Source organism: Bicyclus anynana, chromosome 24 (assembly GCF_947172395.1).
Source record: "Bicyclus anynana chromosome 24, ilBicAnyn1.1, whole genome shotgun sequence".
In the NCBI taxonomy this organism is placed as follows: domain Eukaryota; kingdom Metazoa; phylum Arthropoda; class Insecta; order Lepidoptera; family Nymphalidae; genus Bicyclus; species Bicyclus anynana.
In genome coordinates, this window is record NC_069106.1 from 1,770,590 (window position 1) to 1,783,537 (window position 12,948).

Here is a 12,948-nt window from a genome sequence, read left to right on the forward strand (position 1 = left end):
ATTATCAATGCGCCTAGGTAAATAATAAAGTCTAGCCCATTAATCTAGAGCTCTAGACCAGGGTATGCATGTAAATGAGGAAAATTCTTGGTGTTAGCGCATAATTTCACCATTTAGCTAATCGCGTTTCAGCTCTTTGGTATTAGCCAAAGCAGTGGCGTGCATTTTATAGGTACACCAGTGGCGAAGGATGGAATTATGGCGAAGGTAAGCCGTTCCAAATAAAAAAAAACATACATACAGCCGAACGTAGAACCTCCTCCTTTTTGGAAGTCGGTTAAAAAGGAAATTCATACATTTTGATACAAACTCAATTTTCATACATCCATCCATACATATATATTCATTACAATAATGAACATGTATGTATGGATTTTCAAAAGGTAACCCGGCGGGAATCGGCTTGTATGGACTCTTTGTCGCTGGTAGGTAGTTAGACTAGCGTACAGCAGCGAAGTAAACCGACTTACCTTTAAAAATCCATGCATATTCATTGTAATACTATATGAACTATATCTAGATATGTATATGAGAAACCGGAGTTAGTATCACGCTGTATGAATTTCCTTTTCTTTGGGACGGATTACCTTCGTCTAAATTTCATCCTTCGTCACTGCTAGTGTTTACTCGCGACTTCGCGTAGCACTCGGGTAAATGTAGCTTCCCAACAGTGAAAGGTTTTTTAGGGCATAGGTTCGAAACCGTGGCAGGCACCTCCAACTTTTCAGTTGTGTGCATTTTAAGAAATTAAATACCCACGTGTCTCAAACGGAGAAAGGAAAACATCGTGAGGAAACCTGCACACCTGAGAATTTTCTTATGAACATGTGTGAATTTTGCCCCGCGTGGTGGACTAACGCCTAACCCCTCTCATTCTGAGAGAAGACTGGTGATCAATAAGTTAATGATGAAACTTATTTTTTTTTAATTGCTACAAATTCTCATTATTTTTTTAAATCATTATTTTCCCCTAACGGTTCGTAGACCTACCTAATAACGGTAAAACGATTACTAAAACGTATTTCAATAACATCCCTTTTAAAGACATCCGACGTAAAACACAAAAACAGCTTAAAAACACCTAATCTGAACTAATACTTTAAAAACTTCTTAAAACGGTTAAAAATTAAAAAAAAAAAACAACAGAATGATCCTACCCAGGCTATACACTTACAAACTTACAGAGGTTTAAAATAACAATAGAAAAACAGTTTTAAAAGATTGCTATTAGGATAATCCGGGATAAAAATAACAATGTGCTAAAAATTTGCTAAGTGACTGTCTCTTTGGTCCAGTGGTTTGCATAAATGACTTCAGATAATGAGGTCCTAGGTTTATGTCAATTGCAAAGTCAAAGACTTTGCAATTGCACGTTGTAGAGTCAACGTCTCCTGAAGATGCTCCGGTTTCGGGGTGAAACGAACGTAGAGAGTATTTTGTCGGACCTGGGTGACGTTGTCGCATGGGTTCGTCGACTTTTCGCGGATGATAGCAAAATAAATATATCATTTCTGGTTTAAGATCTTTTTCGGTTTTATTTCTGGTTTAAGAAGATATATAAGCGAATTTAATGTAATTCTTTTGAGAAAATAATCTCAAAAGAATTACATTAAATTCGCTTATATGAGAAATACAATTAACTCACTAAGGTAATTATTCACGTGTTACATACTAATTAGACTTAAATCCTACATACAAAAAAATCAAAATAAATAATAGCTAAAAAAAAATGCGGGTAGAATTTAAATTACATGTTTGTAACCGGCTTCTTACGTAGTATACTTGACTATACTAGTACATTTTAAAAGGGCTAACTTGTTAAAATTAAAAAAAATTAAACTACGCGAGTGAAACCGCGGGGCGTCTTCTAGTCTATAACATTGTGTAAAACAAAGAGAGTTAGCAACAAACTGGCGAGTACCACAACATTACGCCAAAAATGGCGGGAAAATAAAAACATGGCCGCCATTTGAACGCGTTTAATTTGTTCGTAATTAATTTACTAATCGCACGGCGACCACGGCGTAATGGGGTTCAAAGCGTAAATTAAAATTAAGAGTTCAATTAATGAGTCGTAGCAAGACTTGGAACTCCGCTACCTTTGCATGTAGGGATTTGCTAATTGGTAGTTATCGATAAACTTATTTTTATTACTATAGCCGACGTCACACGGGTTGTTCCCGTTCCTGTGAGAATTCGTGGATAAAATATAGCCTAAATTTTATTCGCTATACACTCACAAATAAAGTAGCTTTCTAGTTCTAAAAAAATTTCAAAATCGGTTCAGTAGATCCAGATATTACCCCCTACAATACCACAAACTTTACTTCTCAATTTTATTTAAAAGTTTGTTATACTAGACGGCGAAGGTAAACATCGTGACAAAACCTGCATACCTGAGAATTTTCTTAATTATCTTAGGTATGTGAAGTCTGCCAATCCGCATTGGGCCAGCGTAATGCACTATTGGCCTAACCCCTCGCATTCTGAGAGGAGACTTGTGCTTAACAGTGAGCTGAATGATGATGATGCTAGATGTATGTATACAAAGTTTAAGCAGTATGGTCATGATGAGTGTAGGTACATACGAGTACGACAATAGTCCAGCGAGCGGGGATTGACTACGACCTCTCGGTCTTAAGTACGACCCCTTCATCGTAGTATTATTGAGACCTCTTATTAATTAGATCGACGTCGATCAAAGTCCCCTCCCTACAGAATCAATCATAAAACGCGCACGGAACAATAACGACGCGGTGTGTGGCCGACGCGGGCGGTCGAGTCGCAACACTTTAGCACTCCACCATTCATCGATGACTTTACCGGAATTACTCGGCAAACGGACATTCCTCACGTGTAGGCTTAAATATCGACAACATTACGTCATATTAGTGGTACGGGTCTAAAATTCAAATTCGTAACACTAAGAGGCTGCGATTATTTCAAAGATTATTTCAAGTTTCCTCGTTTTAAATAAGATAAGAAAAAAAGCCGTGATAGCCCAGTGGATATGACCTCTGCCTCCGATTCCTGAGGATGTGGGTTCGAATCCGGTCCATGGCATGCACCACCAACTTTTCAGTTATGTGCATTTTAAGAAATTAAATATAACAAACATCGTGAGGAAACCTGCATGCCAGAGAATTTTCTTAATTCTCTGCGTGTGTGAAATCTGCCAATCCGCATTGGGCCAGCGTGGTGGACTATTGGCCTAACCCCTCTCATTCTTAGAGGAAGCTGCCGAATATGGATTGATAATGATGATGATGGTGATTCGAATAAGTCCACGAGTCTGCAGCGTTTATCATGCCGATCGCAACCAACACACGATCAGTTTTATGTTATATTTATGTTTGTTTGTTTATGTTAGCCGGATGTCCTGCAAACTCGTGGATTATTGGGTGGTGAGTGGCTAGCATTACGCCTGGCCTGAGAAATACATATGGGTTGATTATGATGATGATGAAGAAAAAAATATATATTAAGCACTTGATACTGGCTCAATCGCTCGACGCGCGGAGCCATAAAACCCAAGGAGAGGCTGCGATTTATTTGTTATATGATACTTACGCAGAACATCGATTGTAGCATAGGAGTCCTTAAAGTTGTATCCTACAGGAGGCAAGCGAAAGTATGGCAGGCCAAAAACTGCTTAGAAGCGGTCCATTGAAGAGGAGTTGAAGACTGCTGATCTGTCTAAAGAATGGAGCCCGAGATAAATCTGGTTGGAAAATGGATATTTATGCCACTGTCATGTAATGAGGGCTATGTAGCACGAATGTAAGTGACTTTCTCATTCGTCAAATAAGATAACCAATATGACTTTTCTTTCTGAAAAAAAAAACTCTAAAATTAAAACAGCAAGAATCCACGCCTCTATTTGATAGAAGTTCCATTTTTTAACAACAAAAAAAAAACAAATAAACAAAGAACGTTTAAAACCTAATCGCTTACACTGTAAAGAATTCGTCCGAGGCAAATTAAAAGCCCCGAAAAAAAAAACAAAATGAAGCAATTTCCATGACTAAGCCTTATCAGGGTTTGACCACATTAATTCAATGGCTGCCTCTATTGTCCCCTATCTTAGTAATTAGCTGTGTTACATCGTACCTATTAAGTCTTCGCTTGATAAGAAGGTCAAGCAATATCGTTTTATTTTGCTTACTTTGGGTTTAGTGATGTGAGTATTATCCAAATAAGTCATTTTAGATGGATTTTCCGTGTTCCATCGTTTATTAGAAACAGTTTTACTGTATGTAGTATGTATGTATTGTAGTATAATAAATGTTTTAATTGGTGGCGTTTATTTACTCTGATGGATGCAGATAAGGTTCGGGGCACACCGGTCGCTTTCATAGCTGCAGGGTATGACATTGTAGCGCGGACTGCGCTGTGTGTAGGCCGTGGCGTGCATAAGGTGTTTAACTATGGTAAGCACTATAAGCGGAGAAGTACCACAGCTGTATTGTCACTATAACTATGCTATACCTCTCCGAGGCACGGCGTGTAACACTACCAACTTCCTTATGTACCTACTCCGGACTGAGAATTTCTCGCAAGAAAGTATAGCTCAGTATTTCATAACTCGATCCAGGACTCGAACCTAAGACGTAATCTAAAAGCACATAAACTAACCACTGTACCTACGAGGTATTATTTATATTTATAAAATATGACTAATATTTTATGTTTAAAAAAATATAATGCTGGCCACTCACCATCCAATAGGCTCATGTTCTTGCAGCGTAAACAGCAAGACATGCGATAAAACTGGTCGTATGTTGATCGCGAACGGCATGATGACATGCACATCGCGACCAACACACATAATATAAGCTAACCACCCATCATTCTAGCCCAGTGGATATGAACTCCGTTCTGGGGCATGCACCTCCAACTTTTTGGTTAAGTGCATTTTAAGAAATTAAATATCACGTGTCTCAAACGGTGAAGGAAAAACATCGTGAGAAAACCTGCACACCTGACAGTTTTCTTAATTCTCTACGTGTGTGAAGTCTGCCAATCCGCATTGGGCCAGTGTAGACTATTTGCCTAACCCCTCTCATTCTGAGAGGAAACTCGAGTTCAGCAGTGAGCCGAATATGGGTTGATAATGATGATGATGATGATTCGAATAAGTCCACGAGTCTGCAGCGTTTATCATGCCGATCGCAACCAACACACGATCAGTTTTATGTTATATTTATGTTTGTTTGTTTATGTTAGCCGGATGTCCTGCAAACTCGTGGATTATTGGGTGGTGAGTGGCTAGCATTACGCCTGGCCTGAGAATAGAAACTTGGACCTCAGAACGAACCACAAGACTAATTAACACAGTCAATGAACAATGTTATACCATTTCAACCCCGAGGCAAATACGCTTGGTAACTTATAATTATGTTTTCTTTTTCAAAACGTAATTAATTCTGATCCGTAGTTAAGTTCAGAATTAAAATTGTACTTAATTACCGACAATTATAGTTATTTGTTTGTAAATAGAGTTGTGATGGTTAAAAAGTTTAGTTTGTTTAAATTTATATACCCGCTTATAGATAACTGGCAGGCTTCTATAACCGACTTCAGAAAAGACCGAATGTCGAAAGTTTTAACTATGTTTATATTATGTTGGTTTATTTTAAATTTCACCCGCGTGGTTCCCGTTCTCGTAAGAATACGGGGATAAAATATAGCCCATATCATTCGGGGATAGTGTAGCTTAGTGTAGTTTAAAGATTTTTGAAAATCGGTTAAGTAGTTCCAGAGTCTATATAAACATCATCATCATCATCATATCAGCCGATGGACGTCCACTGCAGGACACAGGCCTTTTGTAGGGACTTTTAAACATCACGATACTGAGCCATCTGCATCCAGCATCTTGAACTTGAAAACTTGAATTAAAAAATAAATAAAAAAACTGTAAATGTAGGTATATAAAAAAAAAACAATTTTATTTTAGAAATGTTATTTAAGATTGTGTTTTAGTTTTAAGATTTATATGAAATTAAATAAAGCTTATTATTAATACGCATATAAAAATAATAATAATGGTCAAAGGCAGTAGACCCGCAGAACCTAAAGATATGCTACTTCTGTGACTACGTGAGCGTAAGGGCTCCTACACACGGGCCACATCCACAAAACGCCGCTACAGGCATATTTCCTTTACTTTTCATACATTTTATATGGACTCGCCGCACACGGTTGTCGTTGGTGGCTGCCACACGCTACAATCGTCGCTGCTCGCTTCTTGTGGCCTGCACCAACCACTAAACGCCGATACAAAATGCCGCCACACGACACTCGCGCGATTATGATACTGCATGTAGATATAGGTTAGAAAGTAACAGCCACCGACCACAAGTGTCGACCACCCGGCCACAAGTCGCTGTCGCGCGCTTCAGCTACTTTTGTGGCCCCTTCTTGCTTCTTGTAGCGGTATTTGTGACTATCGCGGTGGCGTTTTGTGTCGGCGTTTAGTGGCCGGTGCGGGCCACAAGAAGCGAGCAGCGAAGATTGTAGCATGTGGCGGCCTCCTGCGTCAACTGTGTGCGGTGAGTCATATAAAATGTATGAAACTACAGGAAATATGCCGGTAGCGGTGTTTTGTGGTTGAGGCCGGTGGCCCGTGTGCGAGAGTCCTAAACTTAGCTAATCTAAACAATGCTATTTCTACCCTATTTATAATTCAAAACAAATATAATTAACAGCTATTATACGTTTGCGTTTATAAAATGGTCTTAATAAGTAAAGTAGATTTTAACTCATAGCGCATAAATTATATTTATCGAGTTTAAAAAAAGAACGACTTGGTAATTACACGGTGTGTTATGTTGTGGCTGAATGCGGTTGAACCTTTGCCTCTAGTGTTTAACTACATTTATTAAAATTAAAAAAATAAAGTTATGTTTTTTTTTTCTTATTAGATGCCATGCATACATACGTACAAGTAATTTCATACTTGCATATTAATCCGCATACTTAGCCGATCTACCTCTGTCTGATTTCCGTAAAATGTAATTTGGTAATTTCCTTAGCTTCAAAATTTATCGGACTTTTGACTTATTATCGATTTTTTTTTATATATATTTTATTTTTGTAGACAGTTGCTCGGCGCTCAGGCCGCCATGATTGTAATATGTGACACGACGACATTCTATAAAATCAACAATCACCTATGTATTTTCATTATGACCTGAAAAAAAAATATTTCTTGTCTGTCTAATTTACCTACAGATTGAAAATTCTTTGTTGAAAAAGCTGAAAGTTTAGTTTCATTCTACCCATACATATATTCAAACCTATTCATCATCCCCATTGTGGTTTTGTTAAAAACCGGCCACTCAGAGATTGCGTTTCAGACAGGTCGTGATCGAATGGGACAAACATATTCAATTGTATTTTGCCTCATCACTACAAAGACAAACAGTTGGCATAACATAGTGAGTGACGCCAGTTCGAAGTTATATCGCCCATCTCTGTTGCGGCTAGACTTTAATGTGGCAAGCTTCAAGGGTCCGGACTTCAGACCCTCGTCTGTCTAGTATTAAATATTTTTAAAGCCTCAATAGCTCAGTGTTTAAGGGGCCGGACTCATCATCGAGGGGTTCGATCCCCGCCCGCGGATCTATTGTCGTACCCACCCCTAAAAGTTTTTCCGACTAGGTACTTGAAGGAGAACGGGAATATTGGTCATACTTATTTAAAAATATAACAAATAAATATTCTTTAAAAAAAAAAAGAAGTTTAAATCGTAATTTTTTTAGGTAATAAAAAAATATGATCACAAATTATGTCCCCAGTCACCAAAGTTCGTGGTAACCCTGCGCTAGAATACCCTATAGTAAGATTGTTTTGCGAAGGCAAAGCACCTTTATGAAAAGACTTGTAGAATATAATACCTACCTATAGGAATAGCTCTAAGAACTTTTTTCCGCCAAATTCATGATCTCGACACATTTATTACGTGGTAATAAGCACGCTGGGTAGAAAGACATAAATCCTTTTCAAACACAATCTTTGCCGTGTTAGTCGTGCTATTAGCTAAATTTGTTTGAATTGCTAATGTAAGTGAATAGGCGCTAAACACGCGACGCCATTTTTAATTTTTTTTTTTTTCATTTAAATATATGAACTCTCAACTGCACTTATCGTATTTTTTCAAACCACAACTGCATCTACTTTTAGGGGTCTACTGATTCATTATTTCATCGGTCAAATTAGCTTAAGCTGCTTAACTAAAGGCCTGGGTTTAAGTCCTCGATCGGGTTAAAAAACATTAAAAAATTCTTATTTGTCGAAGAGCACGATAGATCAATATTTCTTTAGCCGTTAGGCCTAGTTCGGACTACTTTAGTATTTTAGCCGAGTATGAATAGTTTTTGTATTTACCGCCCAAAAATCGGTTGTACTCGACTAAAATACTAAAAACTACTAAACTTTCAGCAGTGTGTGATGGATGTTTTCAAATTCTATAAACGTGTTGAGATTTAATTATATTTTACCATTTCTACCTTTTTTACCCTTCAGAGAGAAAGTTATTTTGATCGAAGTCTCAAATCTCAAAAAGCTAGATCTCAGAGTCCAAAGCCAGATATAAAAAAAGAAGTGTCAAGTGTCAATGTCAAGTGACAGCAGCAGTTAGCTGACGTCTTCGTTTGTTATCTGTGGACGTCGATGTCATTTTGATGTCAATAAAATGCGAATTTTTATGTTTTTTTATTCAGTTTTAATTAAATCGAAACTATGTAGATTTCTATATTAAGAAAACTATGTAAATAACTGCAAAATACTCGTGAGAGATTCAATTAATGTACAGAAGTGTTACTTTAATGGGTTACCGAGTTACCGGTTCGAAATGTCTCACCGTTTGCCTCGGTTTAACTTTTGTAATGGGTTGCTTCTTGGCCTCTCTCCCTATTTCTACAGGTAAGTTTCAAGATATATAACGATCTAAATATCCGTCTCACAAACTTCCTTATAAAACACAAAAAACTTGTTTAAACTAAAAACACTGAAGTGAATTTTAGACGGAAAATTAGTATAGTTGATTATGATTTTAAAGCTTAATTAATTAATATAGCATCATGACAATTTGTCAGCAGTAGCTACATAAAATAACGTAGAGTACTTTACATCCTAAAAAACAAAATAGATACTTATTAATAAAATAAAATACTTACCAAATACATTTTTTACTTATAAACTCTAATCTTATCTTTTAATTTTAAAATACAAATTAATATTGTTTAGATAATAACTGACATATTTATCAGATTGATACTTGTAAATAAAGAGTTGAATAAAATGGTTTAAAACTATAAAAATAGTTTTCAAATACAAAACAGTTTTTACATTTTGTATTTACATACAAATGTTGGAAGAGTTTTTGTTCCACTCAATTCCTACATTATCCCTGATGACATTTATTTTTAATTTTTTTTTTTAAATAGGCAATAATAATTTACAAGCTTGCTTTTAATCAACCAATCAATAATTACAGAACAGAAGACCCGCCAAATATCAACGACACATAGCAAAAAGAAACTCGCCATTCTAGTACCGTTCAGAGACAGATTCGAAGAACTCCTGGAATTTGTCCCTCACATGCACCAGTTCCTAACAAAACAGAACATACCGTACCACATATTTATCATCCAACAGAAAGATAGCAACAGATTCAACCGTGCCTCGCTTATAAACGTCGGATTCTTGTATACTAAGAAGAATTATGATTATATAGCAATGCATGACGTTGACTTACTGCCCATGAACAATGATTTAAAGTATGACTATCCATTGGGCTGTGTCTTCCATATTTCGTCACCGCAGACCCATCCAAAGTATCACTATGATACGTTCATCGGTGGTATATTACTTATAAGGAGAGAGGACTTCGAACTTGTGGACGGTATGTCAAATAATTATTGGGGATGGGGTCTGGAGGATGATGAGTTTTATGTTAGATTAAAAGATGCAGGACTGAAAGTAAAAAGACCAGATAATATTTCAACTGGACCTGAGAATACTTTCAAGTAAGTGCACTTTGAGTATCTTGTAAATTTTGATGGTGAATCCATGGAATGCTATTTGTCTCTTGTAAAGACACAAGTCTTGTAATTAAAAAGTCAATAGCAATTGATATGTAAGGAGTCCTTATCTCCTATAAGGAGAGGCCCTGCAATGGGACATTAGTACAGGCTGATAATGAAGGAGTCCTTAGGTTATTTTCAGGTGAGTTCTACATCTCATTTGCACTAAAATGGCGTGCCTTGCTAAATTATTAAATGATGATCTTAATGCCTTTCAAATTACTCTCACACAGTAACTTAGTACGAAGACTTTCCCCCCATCATACTAAGTTACTCTGATTTGTTAGTTGGATGCAAGGTGCTCCTGAATAGGGTAGGGGAATCTTTACTCACATGATCATCATCATGATAGAGTACTTAAAATGATACATGAAGCTATAAGCCTTTCAGTAGCTAGAGCTCAAAAAGAATTAACTTCCTCAAAGCAGGCTCAATAGCAAATTTGTCTAGTAAGCCCTATTTTTCTTATTTTCCAGGCACATACACGACAAAACGTACCGCAAACGTGACATGCGCAAGTGCTTCAACCAGCGAGAGGTGACACGCCGTCGGGACAGGGTGACAGGCCTGCATGACGTCAACTACACCATACACAGCACCCACAACGTCACCATAGACTCTCTGCCCGTGACGGTGCTCAACGTGGAGCTGGTGTGTAATAAGACTGCTACACCGTGGTGCCAGTGCCCTGAACCAACTAAAGTGAAGAAGACTTAGAGTTATGTCAGGGAGGCTTTACACCTATGTACGTCTCAACGCTGCCGTACCATGATATGCATTCATTTGTGATGACACCCATAAATTGCACATCCTTGCACGTGGTAACATATTGGCATTTAAAATTATTTCAAGACTAAAAAAACCATTGACAAATGTATTAATAGTTAATTTTAACCCCACCACGAAAAAAGAGGGATGTTATAATTTTGGTGTGTGAGTGTGTCTGTGGTACCATAGCTCCCGAATGGTTAAAGCAATTTCAATTTAGTTTTTTTTTTTCGTATTATCGACTACCAAATGTCTGCAAATATACTCATGTGGGGTCTCAAATCAAAAACGTACTGAAAGAGAATATTGATGACTTGATCGAGAGTGTAATTAATAATGTTATGACATTCAGGGGACTGCAAGACTTCGTCCGGAGTGGGCATGTCAAAAAAGTTGTTCGGAGTGGGCATGTCAAAAAAGTCGTTCGGAGTGGGCATGTCAAAAAAGTCATTCGGAGTGGGCATGTCACAAAAGTCGTTCGGAGTGGGCATGTCACAAAAGTCGTTCGGAGTGGGCATGTCACAAAAGTCGTTCGGAGTGGGCGTGTCATCAACCACAACCTCTTGTTGACCTCGGCCCTTTTACCACTGAGCTATTGAGTTTATACTGTTTCTAGCACAATCTACAATTGATGGTTTTTAGTGTTTTGTCATTGCACGGCAGAAGTGGCATACACATCATATATGCAAAAATATATATACAGTGGTGAGTGGTGAGACTCACGGCACTCAGCTATGGGGCACATGCAGTAAATCAAATGCAAAGGATGCAAAATAACTACTTGGGCTATCACGGATGCCCCTTGGTTCATTCGCATCAATGAAACCCTTGAATACCTTGAAATGCCAACTGTCTGTGAGGAAATCAGTAATAACTGCAAAAAGTAAAAAGAAAGGCTAACGAGACATCCCAATCGCCTCACTAGCTCGTTAGTGGTAGCGCTGCGAATCAAACGCCTGAAGCGAGCTGACGTGCTCGATGACAATACTAAAGCCATACTCAAGGAGCCCTCGATTTCTAAGCTGTTTACTAACAAACAAATTAGAAATGAGGGTAGAAAACGCATGTCATTTCATAACTTTTTTATTTTAAATTATGTATTGTTGTTTTGTAAAATATTATTCAAAATAAAGTAACTATTTTAAGCTTATTAATCATATTTATTTTCATTAATTTAAGAACAAGTTAATCGTAATTATTATTAGGTGTGAAATGACTAGTGATTTATACCCTCATTTTTAATTTGTTTGTTGGTAAACAGTACTCCTCAAGTATGGCTTTAGTATAGGTGACGGCAGAGCTATGGCTCTCCTGTCAGAACCGCCCTAAAGTCTCACAACTCACCTGCTTAAAGTCGACTGATCGCAGATCCAAACAGATTAACACACAGGCTACTTTTTATCCAGAAAGAATCCATAGTTTCCCGAGATTTGCGAAATGATTTTGATGATATGAATGTTTGTTACTCTTTCACGCGTCGACTACTAAACCGAATTAGCTGGATATATTACAGCATGGATTAACACATAGGCTACTTTTATCCCGGAAAAATCCATGGTTCCCGAGGGATTTGTGAAAAACTAAATTCCACGCGGACGAAGTCGCAGGCGTCCGCTAGTACTTAATAGAACCAAAAATATAAAAATTGTAACCCACCAACTCCATTATTTTATTATAAGCACTTGTTGGAATAAATCACATTTTAAATATAACATAATATGGTTTCTTTTATATTAAATGATTCCTATTTTATCGAAGTGTTTTGGCAAATCCAAGTGGGTACTTCAAACAAGTATCTAACCATTTATAGGTCTAGGTTGACCCTCATTGAAGACTAGGTATGGTGGATGAAAGCTCCATATTCGCTAATCTACGCCAAAAAAAAATACATCCAAAATCCACCTACCTCTGTTAAACATTCTTAACATTCGACCGCCTCAATGACGCAATTGTGTGCGCGGTGGATTTACAAGAGGGAAGTCCTGGGTTCGATCCTCGTCTGCGACGATGATGGTAAGTGATGGTGCAATCTAAGATGGAAGCGAGCTAACTTTTAGGAGTAGGATGAAAATCAACACCTTTCAGTTTC

At 37.5% G+C, this 12,948-nt stretch overlaps 1 protein-coding gene across 1 annotated transcript; it reads left to right on the forward strand.

Annotated features, from left to right (window-relative positions):
* Nucleotides 1–8,666: 8,666 nt before the first annotated feature.
* Nucleotides 8,667–12,576, forward strand: LOC112044001 (beta-1,4-galactosyltransferase 7). The gene is made up of 3 exons (XM_024079716.2): nt 8,667–8,928; nt 9,503–10,034; nt 10,568–12,576. Exons 1-3 carry the CDS (start codon nt 8,811–8,813, stop codon nt 10,806–10,808), a joined length of 891 nt encoding a protein of 296 aa, XP_023935484.1. The 5' UTR covers nt 8,667–8,810; the 3' UTR covers nt 10,809–12,576.
* The last annotated feature ends 372 nt before the right edge of the window (nt 12,577–12,948 follow it).

Bases quoted from the DNA above. Each gene is read 5' to 3' on its own strand.
- LOC112044001 (XM_024079716.2), top strand. From the start codon at position 8,811: ATGTACAGAAGTGTTACTTTAATGGGTTACCGAGTTACCGGTTCGAAA. The intron at 8,929-9,502 runs GTAAGTTTCAAG...CAATAATTACAG, and splicing joins CTCTCTCCCTATTTCTACAG to AACAGAAGACCCGCCAAATA. The intron at 10,035-10,567 runs GTAAGTGCACTT...CTTATTTTCCAG, and splicing joins GGACCTGAGAATACTTTCAA to GCACATACACGACAAAACGT.